The 15,916-nt window shown below is 44.4% G+C and overlaps 1 protein-coding gene across 1 annotated transcript in view; it reads right to left on the reverse strand.

Moving 5' to 3' along the window:
* Positions 1–1,034: 1,034 nt before the first annotated feature.
* CAPN8 (calpain 8) overlaps positions 1,035–15,916 on the reverse strand; it is a 29,676-nt gene continuing 14,794 nt past the window's right edge. The window contains exons 9-21 of the mRNA XM_056488573.1: positions 15,467–15,627; positions 14,060–14,235; positions 12,659–12,670; positions 10,768–10,979; positions 10,170–10,206; positions 9,492–9,557; positions 8,500–8,557; positions 7,920–7,984; positions 5,872–5,940; positions 4,495–4,573; positions 3,501–3,620; positions 2,143–2,201; positions 1,035–1,241 (exon numbers count right to left, since the gene is read on the reverse strand). Of these exons, the coding sequence (XP_056344548.1) occupies positions 1,218–1,241; positions 2,143–2,201; positions 3,501–3,620; positions 4,495–4,573; positions 5,872–5,940; positions 7,920–7,984; positions 8,500–8,557; positions 9,492–9,557; positions 10,170–10,206; positions 10,768–10,979; positions 12,659–12,670; positions 14,060–14,235; positions 15,467–15,627 (1,138 nt within the window). The 3' untranslated portion in view covers positions 1,035–1,217. The remainder of the gene's footprint in view (positions 1,242–2,142; positions 2,202–3,500; positions 3,621–4,494; positions 4,574–5,871; positions 5,941–7,919; positions 7,985–8,499; positions 8,558–9,491; positions 9,558–10,169; positions 10,207–10,767; positions 10,980–12,658; positions 12,671–14,059; positions 14,236–15,466; positions 15,628–15,916) is intronic.

Here is a 15,916-nt window from a genome sequence, read left to right on the forward strand (position 1 = left end):
ACAGCTTTCTTCCTGCTCAAAGAAAGAGCTTAGGAACCAGCATGTGTGGAGAAAGAGGAGACAGTCTTGGCCCCACATCTGCCTTGAGGACACAGATGTCAGCTTGCACTCCTGCTCCTGGGGAGCAAATGTCAGACATGTCACTGACCACAACATGCATGGTCTGGTCAGATCACTACTGCAAGTTCCAGAAATAATTTCTGATTGTTAATACAGAGTGCTAGATTATCTTGCCTGCAATGCTATGATATTACTCTTTAATGTGGACAGGAGCTTGTTTTGAGAGGACAAATGTTTTACAAGGTCTTAGGAAAGCTTAGCACTGTGAGCCAGTGCAAAGTTTAAGACAGTTGAAGCCAGCTAGCTTCAGTTTCTTCTTTAAGTCACAAACCACATTAGCACATCCCCCACATTCTCAGGCTCCTGGACCCCTACGTGCACATTTTTTGTTTCTTGCCTTCATGAGCTTCTCAGCTCCAGTCACTCATTAAACTAAACCTCCAAATCCCATCTTTGGGCGTGCATATGGGCAAGCATTCACAGGAGAAGATCTTAGCTGAAATAACTGCAGAAAATTGCATCTGACCTTCCATCCTCTTTCCTCCTCCTGCAGGACTGAGCCGAGACTTGTGGAGGAGTGCCATCACATTTTCCTGATTCCCAGTTAATCCTTGGGGCTGTGTCTGTGCCCAGATCCTCTGTGCTCCCAGCAGCTCAGCATCTGCCTCCCAGCTCCTCAGCCCCAGCTTCTGCAGACACTTGGCACAGCCAAAGCAGACAATTGTCTGCAAAGGGAGGTTGCCAGGGCAGCCACATAAATTTTGCTCACGCTCTTGAGCATGGAGCAAAACCTATGCTGGATTTTGCAGTAGTAGAGATCTTCCAGGATTTTGAACACTGCTGAACTTTGCTGCACAGTCAGAAGTCAAACCACAGCCACCTGAGCCCACCTGTGCTAAGTCAAAGTTGATGAGATCTCAGCATGGCACAGAGCAATACTCTTTGGGCAGGAAAAGTGAAGGAGGTCAGTCCTGGGCTTGTTTATTTGTTTGTTTAAAAATGCATTTATTTTATAACTGTCAGTAGATGGTTTTTGGTGTCTTGGCAGGAATAAAAACAAGTTTCTCTTTCTGTTTTTCACAGCAAGGAGATGCCAAACAAGCGGATTCATGCTCAGAAGTGCCTCAGAGGTCTCTGCTGAATTGATTGACCGTGGTTCAAACCAGTGTGCAGCACAGCCACTGAGGGAGGAACAGAACAAGGAGTCAGGGCATCAGGTCTACAGGATGCCACTGGGGCACTCCTCCATGCCTCTGGGAGAACAAGCTGGGAAAGGCTGGAGCTGCATTTTAATCTTTTGTACATGTAAGATCCATCTGCTCTTGAACTTCAGGGAAATCTACTGCCAGGATCAGCCTCCAACATTGCAAGTGGGGTCTCTTCCAAATGAAGATAAATTCTACAAGGCAGGCTGGAGAAAGCTTCAACTTTCAACCTTGAGAAACACTAGGGTGGGAGTATGCAAAGTACAATTTCAGCTAGATTTAACTAACTGTGACTGAGGGTCACAGGGCTTCCTAGCCATCCTCCTCCCCTCCAGCCAGTCTTCAGCTGAGAGGACTAATTGGATGGACCTCTTGGGGCTCCTTCCAGCTGTTTCCTGAGATATACCTGTATTTTTCAAAGGGAAGGCTCAAGCTGATTGCTTTTACAACAGCTTCAACAGGAAAAATCTGCATTAAAAACAATGTGGGGGAAAAAAAAGACCTTGCATCTTAAAAGGTTTCTTCTAATTCTGGCATGTTGATCAGTACATTCTCTGCTAGAAAAGAAGAGTTCCCTGCTGTGTGTTTTCTAATGAATTGACCACTGACCTCTAAAAAGAGTGAAATGCACTGTGTAAGCACCTTCTCCATCAGCCTTGGGTGTTTTGAAGGTATATTTACTTTTTTTGCTCATCTAAAGGTAAAAGTTAATTCTACTAATTCATTTTCACATAAACAAACTTGCCCTTTGAATCACTACCATGTTTCTCTTATAATAGTAAGTAAACCACTCATAACTGTGATTTTAAATATGTGTATTAAGTGTGGTCTACTGCTGCAGTTGGATCAGATGGTATCTCAATCTCACCAGCCTTACCTCAGGCAGAGAGATCTGGATGACTCCATTCTTATCTTTGTCCAGGAGATGGAACACTTCTGAAATGTAGAAGAGTGGGGGAAAAAACTAGATATAAACCATGGAGATCAGCATGTTGAGAATCACTGTCTGACAAAATGTAAAGGTCTGGCTTTTTGCCATGATCTGCTGGAAATTTAGACTGGTTCTCTAAGATAATATTACAGCTGTTCTTTTTTCTTTTTACAAATAATTTCTAAGCTGCTTCATGGGGTGGAATAGATCTACAGCAGCAAAATGGGTGTTGGCAGCAGGACAACTATAAAATATGATATGGTGGCATCTGGCATGATCTGGGGACAAACCTGTGAATCAGGTCTGAGTAGGGACCTGATAAATGGTCCCATTTGTCAGAGCTGGGACAATGCAGAGGCCAGAGCACTGACCAAAAGTTGCAGGTGACTGTAAAGCACAACAGAATGGTGTGTTATGGAAACATGTCCCCTATTCCCCATGGCCATTCAGACAGAAAGGCTTTTACTTTTTCTCTGCTGCTTCCTCTGACACAATTTTGCTGGCACGCTGACCTTCCCATGCAATTTGCCACTCACAGCTTGTGTGGGGTTGATGTGGCCAGAAATGTGTGTTCTATCACCATCTGTTGAAGCCGGGAGGGGCAGTGATTCCTTATCTCCATGGCACATACCATCTGCTAATGGGCCATCTTTAAACCAGCTGGGGCAATCATCTTTATCTTTTCCACAGCCCATCCTCCCTCCAGGAAGATATCATCTGCTGCTGGCCCATTGAGTCCCACTGTGTGACTGATAAAATTACATCATCCCACTGGGAGATGCTCCAGCCAGGGGGAGGAGCCAAGCCTTTCCTAACTTGATAAAAAATGAGATTTTGGGCAGCAAGCTATCCTTCTTTGCACTGGATTCCAAGGAAAACTGGACTTTCTCACATCATCACTGGACTTTCAGAGGAAAACTGCACCTTCTACAGGAGCACTGCTTCAGCTGAACCACATCTGCCACTGCAGGAGGATGCAGCCACCATTTAATGGGACTGCTGCCAACACCCTGACTGACTGACAGGGTGTCAGGTTGTATTCTGATTCTGTCAGTGTTTTGGGTTTGTTGTTTGTAATACTGTATTTCTATTTTAATTTTCCTCGTAAAGAACTGTTATTTCTAATTCCCATATCTTTGCCTGAAAGCCCCTTAATTTCAATAATTTGGAGGGAGGAGGTTCACATTCTCCATTTCAAAGAGGAGCTTCTGCCTTTCTTGGCAGACACCTGTCTTTCAAACCAGGGCACAGCTAAAAGCCAGCAAGCCCCAAATCAGCCCAGAGCCTGGGGCTGGGGCACTCACTGAACAGGGTCTCCAGGCGGATCATGCAGCCCACGAAGCCATCGAAGTCGATGCTCAGCGTGGCGCTGCAGGCGTAGCGCGCGACGATGCTGTGCTGCACCTCCTCGTTCAGCCTGAAACCTGGGGGCAGGAGAGCACGGGACTCACTGGCACAGCAGGGGAATTGGCTGTCTGGGATGTGATTTATCCATGGACTGCTGCAGCTGCAGGTTGAAGGGCAGGGCTGTGCCTCCCAGAAGTGCAGGACTGTTCCTCCCACACCCATCTCTCTGAGCCCTTTCCAAAGCCCATTGTGCTGGGTGAAGAGAGGCATGGAGTTCTCTCACAGCATTTTGTCAGACTGCATATTTCACATTGTTTCACAGCATAACCAGTCCTATGTTCCCCAGATAAACCCCTAATTAGAGAGTCTTGGCACTGCAGCTGAATAGCAGAAATTGCAGCAGAGCCAATTGCTCACATAACATATTGGGCTCTATTCAGGCCCATATTCATGCTATTTCTGTCTCTGGATCATTCACATAAAATCCACTGAGCACAAGACAAATCAAAAAACCAGTGCTCCTCTAGATGCCCCTTAGCTGGCAAGCTTTGCTCCAAAAGTGAATGCATCAGAGAGGACATCATTGGGGCATGCCTTGATAAGGCTTGCACCTTCTCTAGAGGAGAGAAAGGAAGGAAAAAGAGGGTTTGGGCATAGCTCTGAGAGACTATTAGATTAGGAAATAATGAGGCCAAAAATAGAGCAAGTAATAATCAGATGGATAAGCAATGGTCACAGCATGGACAAAAGTACCATAGTTCATAGTGCAGAACAGAGGATGGGGTTTGATGTATGAAACAGCAAAAGGATTGCAGTGTGTGACTGTCAGAAAGGGAGAATATGACTGGAAATGTTGTGATCTAGTGACAAGAGAGAAGAAAAGCCATTAAAAATCTCCACTGTTCTCCCAGTGTTTGGTGATCCAATGGTGTCCCTGAGCAGCACACTCACCTGCCTCCCTCAGGGCATTTCTCATCTCATGGGAGTCGATGGTACCAGAGTAGTCACTGTCCACTTTCTTGTAGATTGCCTGTGACAAAGGGGAAGGAGGGAATGGGAGAGGGCACTCGAGTGTGTGCCCTGCAGCAGTGCCATGGTGTGGGCACAGGAGGCAGCTGGGCTTGCACAGCTGGCTCACAGCAGCCATGAAGATGTGGTGACACAGCTCTCATCAGGGGCTACAAGCCACAGTGAACCACTCAGAGGGCTCCTCTAGGCTTTAACCTTGGTTTGTGAGCCCACCATTCAGCCCATGCCCTCCATCCTCCCTGCTCATGTATCTAACCAGTGCCAGGACAATCATTCCCACCTCTGCTGTGTTCACATTGTCACTGCTGTGCCCACTGATGGCTGGGACAGGAACTGTCTCTACCACCACGAGCTCCTACTCTTCGGAACATTAATGAGCAAGGAAATCATTTCAAGCAGCTACTGACAAGCCAGGCAGAGTGGGAAACACATTCCCATGGGCTGGCAGCTTGCCTGCCTTCACATTACATGGTGGCAGACAGGCCATTGAGGAAAATATCCTATCATTTGGCAAACACTGCAACAGACCAAGTCCATCTTGCTTAATATTTCAGACAAGATGACAGATGCCTCCTACTGCCAGAAGGTTTATTATCCAGGATTAGAAGCAACCCAGACCTACTGTTAATACTGGATTTGAGTCCCAGGGCTTGCTTTTCTGACAAGCCTTAGGACAGAGCTGGGTCTTCATAAACCCAAGATTTCTCCACAGGACTCCAGGACAGATGCTCTGTGATGAACAACATCAAGTAGGGTGGCAGCAGGCTTGCCTGAAAGGCAGGTGGTCACACCAGGAAAGCCCAAACCTGACCTTCCTTTAGACAGCTTCATTCTGGGAGAACTTACTGGGATGTTAAATCCTCGACCAGAAAAACAATTCAGCAGTTCTACAAGATTTCAAAAATACAAAGGCAGTTTTTTGTAGCTCCTGAAAATATGTTTCTTGTGTTTGCTTATGCTCAGCCAGAAATGCAACATATTGCAACAGCCGGGATATGTTCATGTGAGCTTTAATAGAGCAGGCAGCAGAGAGAGCTGTCTTTGCCAACAATCAAAGGGAGTTAATCTGTCTCTCTGTAAGGCATTGCAAATTATGGAGAATGATGGGGCCATGGTGAAAGAGGATTTGTTTGTGCCCTGTTGAGTGAGAGGTGTTTCAGAGCCCTGGAACAAGCCTGAGCCCTGGGAAGGAAGGCTTCCAATTACACCTGCCTGGGAGGTTTAGCTCTATCTCACTTCTGGCTCTGTACTCCAGAGCTGAGAGGGCAGGGAAGGGGAGAGAGTCAGAAATGTTGTTACCAAATAGTTTTGAATCTTCATCCAAAGTGTCTTGAATTCTACAAGTCCCAGGGTGCCGGTCCCATCTGTCTGGGCCATGTTAAGGCATGGTACAAAAATCAGGATTCCTTTATCCTTAACAAAACTGGAGAGCAATCAGTTCTGGTGAAAACAGCTCACCCATCACAGTGTCATGCTAATGCCAGTTTAGCTCTCATTTGTAATGCATCTCCATCTCCCACAGACATGCCCACAGCTCCACATTTGCTTGGCTAAAGGCATGCCAAGAATTTCTAGGCTATCTTCCCTCTCAAGGAATGATATATGGGATTGCTAAATATATAAGCATGATTAAAAGCACTCACATTTTGTACACTTAACAGTAGATTAGAGTCCTTAGGGGGAAAAGGGCCTGGTCTTGCAGCAGCCAGCCTTGTTAGAAGCCAGAGGCAGGAGCTGCAAGTGAAGAGAGTCCAGTAGCAATCCAGAGAGTATTCCCCCATGTCCTTCAGGGCTTGAACATCCCTTCCAATGGAAAATTATGCACAAACAGGGATTTGGACACCATGACATTTACTTAGTGGGTTACCCAATTAGGCTTGGGAGCCTGTGGATTGTAGGGCATTGGCATCACTTCTCCTAACAGCCAGTTATCCACAAGATCCACAGTGAATCCCTGCTGGCCTCAATAGGGCCATGCCATGACACCAACACCAGAGAGATCCTGGCAACACGGCCCTTCACCCTGCCAGTGCAAAGGAGCACCAGGTAGAAGTGCTGACCTCTCCTTTCCCTTGGCCACACTAACCTGGGCAGAGGTGCTGACCTCTTGTCTTAAGTTACAATACAGGATGTGACCAAAAGTATGTATTCTGTCCCCCTGCTGGAACCAGGGGGAGTAGTGATCCTTATCTCTGTGGGAGATATCATCTGCTAATGGGCCATCTGTTAAAACCAGCTGGGGCAATCATCTTTATTTTTCCCACAACCCATCCTCCCTCCAGGAAGATATCATCTGCTGCTGGCCCATTGAGTCCCACTGTGTGACTGATAAAATTACATCATCCCACTGGGAGATGCTCCAGCCAGGAGGAGGAGCCAAGCCTTTCCTACCTAGATAAAAACTGAGATTTTGTACACCAAAGCAGCTTTTTCCACTGGATTCCAGAGGAAAGCCAGACCTTTCCACATCATCCCTGGACCTTCAGAGGAAAACTGCACCTTCTACAGGAGCACTGCTTCAGCTGAACCACACCTGCCACTGCAGGAGGATGCAGCCACCATTTAATGGGACTGCTGCCAACACCCTGACTGACTGACAGGGTGTCAGGTTGTATTCTGACTCTGTCAGTGTTTTGGGTTTGCTCTTTGTAATACTGTATTTCTATTTTAATTTTCCTAGTAAAGAACTGTTATTTTTAATTCCCCTATCTTTGCCTGAGAACCCCTTAATTTCAAAATTATAATAATTTGGAGGGAGGGGATTTACATTCTCCATTTCAAACAGAGGCTCCTTCCTCTCTTAGCAGACACCTGTCCTCCAAACCAGGACACCTTTTCCTTTAGCTACACAAACCTGGGCAGAGGTTTGTTCCCTTGGCTACTCAACCCTTATAAGCACCTGAGTGCAGAAGGGAGGCAGGCACTGCTGGTACTTGCAGCCTTTCACTTGGGAACAGGCTCAGCCTGTCCCTGCTGCTGTGAGCTCGGGGCTCTGTGAGCAGGACCTGGCTCAGGGACAGCAGCTGAGGATGTGCTCAGAACCTGCATCCTGCCAAGCACGCTGTGTATGCACCTGGAACTGCACAGCTGCAGCCAGGCAGAAGGGCCCTACTTCTCCCCACTATATTAAGGAAAAAGTTTAAGCAATGAGAGATGTGGTGAGAGGAGCAGCTGATGATTAAATGATTCAGGTTTCTGCCACCATGAGCTGATAGAGATGCTTGGCTGAATTTTTTGCCCCCAGCCATGTTCTGGGACAACTGAAGTGTAAACTTAGCCCAGCTTGTCAGGAAGTTTTGCAAAAGAGATCCAGAAACTTTCAAGGTGAAATAACATTCAAAGGATACATCTAAAAGGCTGATCATCTCTCTGCAAGTGTTAATGTTGAATCCATCACTTTTCACATCCTTTCCTTTACAAAAAGGAAATACAAAAGTCCAAGTCAGAAATAGTTTCAGACAAATATTTCTCTGCAGACAATGCTGGAGATATCAACCACCTTAAAATCTTGGTGGCAAAGTAAATGCTCTGACGTTTCTTCCACTATGTTCTTTCAGTTGATTAATATGGCTTTTTTTTTTTTTTCCCCATGGTGGGAGGGGATGTTATTTGTTTTGGTGGTGATAAGCCTCTATCTGTTCACAGAAGTCATGCAGCAGCATAATAACACTGCCCATGGTGGTTGTCCCAGAAAAGTACAGAGGATGTTGTGCCTCTGCAGAACATCTGCTGGCAGCCTTTGGAAAGGAAGCACCAGGCAGTATTTCCACTCAATCCCATATTTAGAGGTTCAACAAGCCAGGAGAAATTCAGCTGGGACCAGACACAAACTCAGTTTTTCATCTACCCTTGCTGACAGAGCTGGGTTTTGTTAGCACAGACCCCATTCTCTGCTCCATCCAATGGGAAGCACATAATGTCACTTACTCTTTGCCAAAACCCGGTTTAGGATCCTTTGAAGTTCAGTTGCAGTCACTTCACAATCCTGGATAGAAAACAAAACATATTGTAGGTGTTAACACAATTTTTTTTTTTTTTTTTTTTTTTTTTAAGAGAAACAAGCTCTATTGATTTGCTATCAGACACCCAGAAACTATTTTCTTTCCAAATCTAAGGCATGTAAGCCCCCTTTTTTTTTTTTTTTTCTAACCCTTCACATTTACCCTCAGATCAGAGGGAGAAGATCTTCAAAACCAATCATATTTCCTAGACATTCAGCCAGGAAATAAGTGGTTTGTTAGGTGCTATGGTGACATGACCAAGTAAATGGCAACTTTTCAAAAGGTTTGACTGAATAAAAAGGTCCAGGAAAACATTTGAGATTTTCAGGGCTTATGAAAACTACAACCAAACAATTCTAAAATTGCCCTCTCAAAACTCAGATCTTCCTAACTAAAAAGATGTTTTTGCTCTCCAGCAGTAGTGGCCACATGTTCATTAAGAGGAAATCTGACATGACAGCCACAGGCTAACACAGCAGGGCTTTGTAGATACTGTTTTTCAAACACATTAAGTAGAGAAAAAGCCCAGCCAACAGTTTCCCGATTCCTGGGGCTAAACAAAAAGGAAGGAATTGGCCAGCCAAGCAATTGTCAGAATTATAGAATAACTCCACAGGTAATTTATTTCACCCTGGGATAATATTTTCACAGTCCTTACTCCTATTGCCCCTAGTTTCAAAGTTATTCCCTGCCTTGCATTACCAAGGGGGAAAAAAAAAATCACATTTTGCACCAATAAGTAGAACAATGTAGAAAACCTTCTCTATTGTAAAATAAACTGAACTGAAGCTGTGAGATAATAAAAGGGGAGAAATACTTCGTTTTTTGAACTGAGAGTAAAAGGAATTGGCAAGTCAAATATTTGTATAATCATAACAGAGAGGTCTTGGTCTTTTTTGTTCATTTTAATCTACTTACCTCTCCAGAGAGCTTTTGGAACAGAGTCTTGAACTCATCATCTATATCTGTGTTATCAACATGAGGCTAGAGGAAAGGGATGGCCAAGAGAGGGGTTAACAAGGTGGTTTTAGAAAGTGAGCTGTGGACATTGCAAAGATGCTGTACAGAAAATAAGCATGTGCTCTGCAGCAATGGCAAAACAGAGGCACTACTTAAGTCACAACTAGACAGTGGCTGGCTCAGTTTGAGAGCAAATATTTCCTAAGGCTGATGAGAAAGTTTTCTTCTGTTACCAGTTTTAGAAAATAGCCACGGTGAAAATGTTGCTGCACTTGGCCAGAGCAATCCAGCAGCTCCTTGGAAGCCTTTTGCAGCTTCTCCCAGGCTTCAGGAAGATTATTTGTTTCTATGGAAATATGGTCTCTCCACCTTCTCCTACCCATGCTGGAGGTAAGGACAATTCAATGTGTTCCAGCTCAGTCTACATGGGTGAAGTTTCTGTGCCACATGGCCCAGGTACATAAAAATGAATGTGAAACTAAGACATGGATAAATGTAAAAAAAACCCATGAGAAAAAACATTTCTCCTCTGCACAAAAACATTCTGTAATCCCAGCTCTAGTAAGAAATGAAAATCTTGCCCCTGATTTACTTCCACATTATGAAGGAAAACTCTGCCCAGTTAGGGCGTCTAACCTCGTATGGCTTTGCAGACACCTCATCACCCATCATCCTGAGGAAAAAAAGATAGAAATTAAAAAACCAGAAATTAGGAGTCTACTTTAAAGTCTTGCCTTTAAAATAATTGGCAAAAGAAAAAAGAAAAAAAAAGCTGTTTAACTATAAAGTGTTAATAATTGCACAGAACAAGTCCCCAGGCTTCCTGCTTCTCATGCTCTGCACCCCACCTCTGCCTGCCCCAACTCTTTGAAGATATTTGCCATGGGAAATGAAGCTTTGCTGTTCTTGTCTTCCATCCAGACTCTTATTTTTATTTCCAATGGATGCTATTGATACAACCCTTTTTAAACCATCTCATCATCATCATAATCTCAAATCCTGCACTCCTTCATTGTGGGAACTCCTCCTCCACAGAGCAGAGGGATCTTGTTCCCAGCTGAGTGCTTAGTGGACACCTCTGAAGAGGCATTACTCTGAAAAACCATCTGCCATGGATGTGTGTTCACTGGTACATTGCGGAAAAGATGGGTTGTGGAAATGTGGGTGCAGCACCTGACCTTCTCCTTGGCGTGCCTCCCCAGCAGAAAGGGGGGCTTTCAGGGGAGGTACTCACTGTGATTTAGCCTTTTTCTCAGCAAAAACCCTCAGGCAGAAGTCCCCATTCCTGTAGGGCTGGAAGGTGGAGGGCACGATGAGGTACTGCCCGCGGGGCAGCGTGATGCGCGCCGACACCTCGCGCAGGTTCACGTAGGACGCGGTCCGGGCTGCTGGCTGGTGCCTGGCGAAGAAAGCACGGCCTGCCTGCACATCTGGGCTGCTTTCCAGCTGTGGAGAGCGTGCTTTTGTTAGAAACCCTCTGGCAGCTCCCTGGAAAGCCAGCCACCCGTTTCCAGTTCCAGCGCTTCGAAGCCGTCTCAAGCTTCTCTTTGCGTAAAATTATAAATCCGAGAGGGATGGCACAAAAAAAACCCCACCAGGGTTCTGTCATGGGAAACAGGGGCAAGAATCTTCCTCTGAAAGATTAGCTTTTCACATGCCTCTTTACACTTGGTACCCTAAAATAAATAAAACCATCATAATGTGTGCTCATATCTGATTAAATTACTACAATGTAAATTTTCCGTGTGTTGAGCATTTCTTGCTTTCATAGGCAGCTAGTGGAAAAATTTAATTTTCAGAATATTTTTGAGCAATTTATGGTATGGAACAAACCTCCTAATTGCATAGGAATTGTAGTTTCTGACTTTTTAAATAGACAGAAAAGAATTGTAAACAGAACAAAGCAGTAGTCACAAGGGTGAGACTTTTGGGGCCACATTAGGTGATTTACCCTACTTCTATTAGTAATACTAAAGATATTCATTTGGATTTTGTAGAAAACGGTGCTTAAATTTTCCTTAATACCAATATACCCTTTAGGAAGTTAAACCTTGCACAGTTCATAAAATAAAGCACTGACATGAGAAGGAACAGTAGTGTAAGAACAACATCCCTGCTATAAAACTCCTATTCATGTCTGTTTTTTCACAAAGATGTCTTTCAAAAGTTATGATTCAGTGACACACGAAAAATGCAGTGTGGCTGATGCAGGGACAAGGTTTCTGTCTGTTTAAGACCAGAACACCCAAAAATCTTACCAAATGTATAATCATTCAGGTTTTCTGTGGTAAACTAGAAAAAATATTACTTTTTTCCTCTTTTGTTCTGAGATAAGATTGCATTTGGTATTTATTCAACGCCCCCATCCTTTCCCCTCATTCAATATTAAGCTAAGTGGAGCTGCAAAGGTTAAGAAGACAGATCTTTATCTTCCCCAGAATATAAGGTTCATTTTCCCTTTGCATTTGCAAGGCTACTAAAAGAACACAGTTAATTGCTACATGGCCACACATTCATTTACTGAGAGAGGAAAAGGGCTGAAAAGCCAAGGAAAAATTGGCAGTGTAGGCAGCTGGACCTCAACAATGAGTATAGGATATTCCTACTGCCAGACACCCCTGGGGTCTCTTTCTTCAGCAATGGAAAGTCTATTTCCTGAATATTGACATCTGGGGGGATTAGGGGAGGTTGGGCAGGGCTTGTTCATTTCCAGCAGCCCCAGCCCAGAATTGTAAAAGGAACGGATCCACAGAAACTTGGCATTTCTTCTAAATAATATCAGCTACATTTTCTCAGTTTTAGAGTGCAGAGATCCTGCTCTGCCTTCATCTGAGCTAAAGAGACAAATTCTGACCTCGGTTGTACAAACTTCCTGGAAGCCAGATTCCAGCAAGTATAAATGAGATGAAGACTGGGAGTAAGACATCTGTAATAAATTCTTGTGCCCCAGTCCCTTGAAAACAATTATTCAGAGCTTGAGATATTGGTCCAGTGATTCAAGGGCAAAGCTCTCCAGAAGAGATATCTATCATTAGTAAGGAAGAAGTCATTGTGGCAGTTAAATTCTCCAGTGCAAGAGGAGGTGCCTGTGTGGAGGCTGGAAGTCTTCAGCAGAGACTACATACCTCCTGAGGAATCTGGAAGGAAGGGAAAGAGACAATGTTAAAGTGCTGCTATATACCTGCACCTACCAGTAAGGAAAAAAATTCAGATAAAGTCTCCTTCAGACACTTTTTGAAAAAAAAATTCATTTACAACCACATATAATGGTATCAGATACACATTAAATTCTGTCTTGGCCTAGAACTGTTCCAAAGTGAAAACTGAATCCTCACCCAGAGAAATCTACAGCATATTGAGTTGCTTTTCCACTGATGTGGTGTTGTGAGCGAACTGTTGGCTGGGAATACTTGAGTAAGTCTTTAAATGCTCAGTCAGAAAAGTCAACAAGTTAGTCCTGCTTTGCTAACCAAAACCAGAGAGCAGTCCCAAACTCCACTAGTCTACTGCTACTGAATGTGATGAAAATATAAAGCTACTGTCACTAGCAGCAGTCAGGGATGAAGAGATTGTTGTGAGGCAGCTATAACAAGTAGCAAGTTTCAATATTTGGCCCTTCCTAAAGAGACAGAGGGGATAGAATAGGTGTAAAGCACAAGTTCTCCCCTGCTGTATTCAGTGATTGGAGCAGTCAGACATCCATAATGCACAAATTTGGGATGCTGATAGGTGAGGGTGCTTGGTACCACGGAGAAGGCAGCTCAGAAATGTGCTCAGTGAGAGCCATGTGTGCCTGCAGGCACTTGGGCACTAGGGAAAACCTTCCATAATTTCGAGCCATCCCACACAAGATCTATTAGCAAAAGTCAGCCATTCCCATCTGCTCCACCTGTGCTGGCTAATGATCTTCATCCAGTGGAGTCTATACAACACTTAATTGCTTTTCTTCACATAGGATATTGGTTGGAAATTTTTACAATTTTTTCACACCACAGAAATCAGAGATTACACTGTAAGGTTTTTTTCCTTACATTATATTTTTAGCAACACTGGGAAAATCAGGGGAAACAAAGCCCTAGTTTACTGAAGCAGAACAGTAGCATATGGCAGACAATGGATCTAAAAAAGTTTGAAATACAAGGGACAAATAATAACAAAAAAGAAAGTGACTACTGAGGGCTAATGATAGGCTGTAATCAGAAACACTTATCTGTAATTGCCAGGCACCCCAAGCCTGCCCCCATTCAGATTTTGTAAAAGAAGATTCTCAATGAGACTGTTCCTAAATTACTGGCTCAATAATTTACGCTGCCATGCTGTCAAAGTGAGAAAAACTGAGCCTCAATTTATCTGAGCCTTCCCATATTATGGGGGTCAGGAAGAGATGAGAGAAATAATTGAATCATTTTGTAAAATCCAGATCTTATTGAAGCTTAGTGCTGAGTGTCAAGATGTAGCACGCTGCTAATTTTTAACAGCTTAACAGAACAAGGAATAAAGTCTTTAAAATGAGGAGCAAGCTTTACCCGGTAGAGTGAATAACCAATACTGAGCAGACCTTCTCCCATTCTCTTCTGTCTCCTGCGGTTCTTCTGCATCAAGCCCACCAGGATGGTGCAGCATGGCTCGTTCAAACTCCCTTCGTGGTCATCGTCTGGTTCATCCAGCTGGATTCTGAACTGGGGATTGGTCCAGTATGTCGCTAGGAATTCCCAACAGGAGACAAAAAGGAGAAAGCTTTGCTGTCATTGCAGCCAAGATGTGCTGTCACTAGACCTACAGAGAATATCTCCCTGGAGGGACTATTGCCTGGATTTTTTCCAGTTCTTTCCATTGAGTTGTATGGGTTTTCACAGCTGTGCTGAGTACCAATTGGAGCCATGGGAAATCAAAGCACCAGGGTGTTTCCTGGGACTAATGACCAACAGGGAGGAGCTGATACTGTTAATTCCAGCTGGTCATTTATCTCCAGGAAATGTCCTTGGCTGAGGCTGTAATTGTTGCAAGAGGACCAAATGTCAGACAGCATCTCCAGAGGTGACCTGAAAACGAATTGGAAATAGCAGTGCCACTGAACTGTGACGCTTTCCTGGCCTACTCAACCCTTCAGAGGATAACTCCAGCCAGCAGCAAAAGCCGTATAAGCAGGAAAAGCAGACAGAGAAAAAAGTAATAATGTTGACATGAATTAACTGCTTGGTGGGCTGGTAATCCCACATGAGGAAATGAATGTGAATTAGAGCTTCATTTCAACTCCTTGGCTTTTGCTTACTGTCTAAACCTGTCCTAGGTTACAATGTAAAGATGTCCCCAAAAGTATGTATTCTGTCACCATCTGCTGAAACCAGGTGGGGCAGTGATCCTTATCTCTGTGGGAGATATCCTCTGCTAATGGGCCAGCTGTTAAAACCAGGTGGGGCAATGTTCTTTATCTTTCCCAAGACCCATCCTTCCTCCAGGGAGATATCTTCTGTTAATGGCCATTGAGTCCCACTGTATGACTGATAAAATGCCCCAAGGGAGGAGCCAAACATTTCCTACCTAGATAAAAAACTGATGTTTGGAACACCAAAGCAGCCCTTACCCATTGGTTTCCAGTGCACAAGAGCTACCAGACCTTTCTACAGGATCACTACAACAAGACCACTTCATCTGGACTGTACCACCACCCTAACTAGTGGAGTGTCAGGTTGTATTCTGACTCTGTCAGCGGTTTTTCTTTTTGTACTATTGCATGTATTTTATTTTCCCCTTTTTTTTTTTTCCTACTAAATTGTATTTCTGACTTGGAGTCTCTCACTGGTTTTGATTTCAAAACCATTGTAAAACCCCATCTAAACTCTTTTTTCCGCCAAAACCCTTTCCAGCTCACAAGCAGGTTTTGAATGTTTTGTTTGGGATTTCCCCAAAAGCCCATCTGGCTGGGTCCTTACCTTGGTAGTTCTGGCAGCCCCCAGCAGATGAGCCCCGTCTCCACTGTCCATTAAACAGGGTCAGGTCCCATTTGTTGACCTTGTTGCTTGTCAGTGTGTCAGGAGTCAAATTGCAGATCTCAAGGCGGCTAAACTGCCTTTGGAAATCTGAAAATGCCATCCTGGCACACAAAGAGACCAGGTTAGTCCACCAGCCTGCAACAGGTGAGGTGGCTGTGGCTGGACACCTCTCCCAACAGGGCAGCAAACATTGGTGTTGCAGAGCTGTCCAAAGCTGTATTGAACTGAATTCTGAAACTTGGAACTGGCTTTTGGAAAACAAAATTGCCCACTGCCTGAATGAGCCATATCTTCTGGAGGCAGCCTCTGTCAATGGCTGTTACACATTATGGGCTCAGTCAAACCATTTTCTGTCATCTCCAGCTGTGGGCAATCCCCCATGGATCATAA

The sequence above is a fragment of the Oenanthe melanoleuca genome, chromosome 3 (genome assembly GCF_029582105.1).
Source record: "Oenanthe melanoleuca isolate GR-GAL-2019-014 chromosome 3, OMel1.0, whole genome shotgun sequence".
NCBI classification, from domain to species: Eukaryota; Metazoa; Chordata; class Aves; order Passeriformes; family Muscicapidae; genus Oenanthe; species Oenanthe melanoleuca.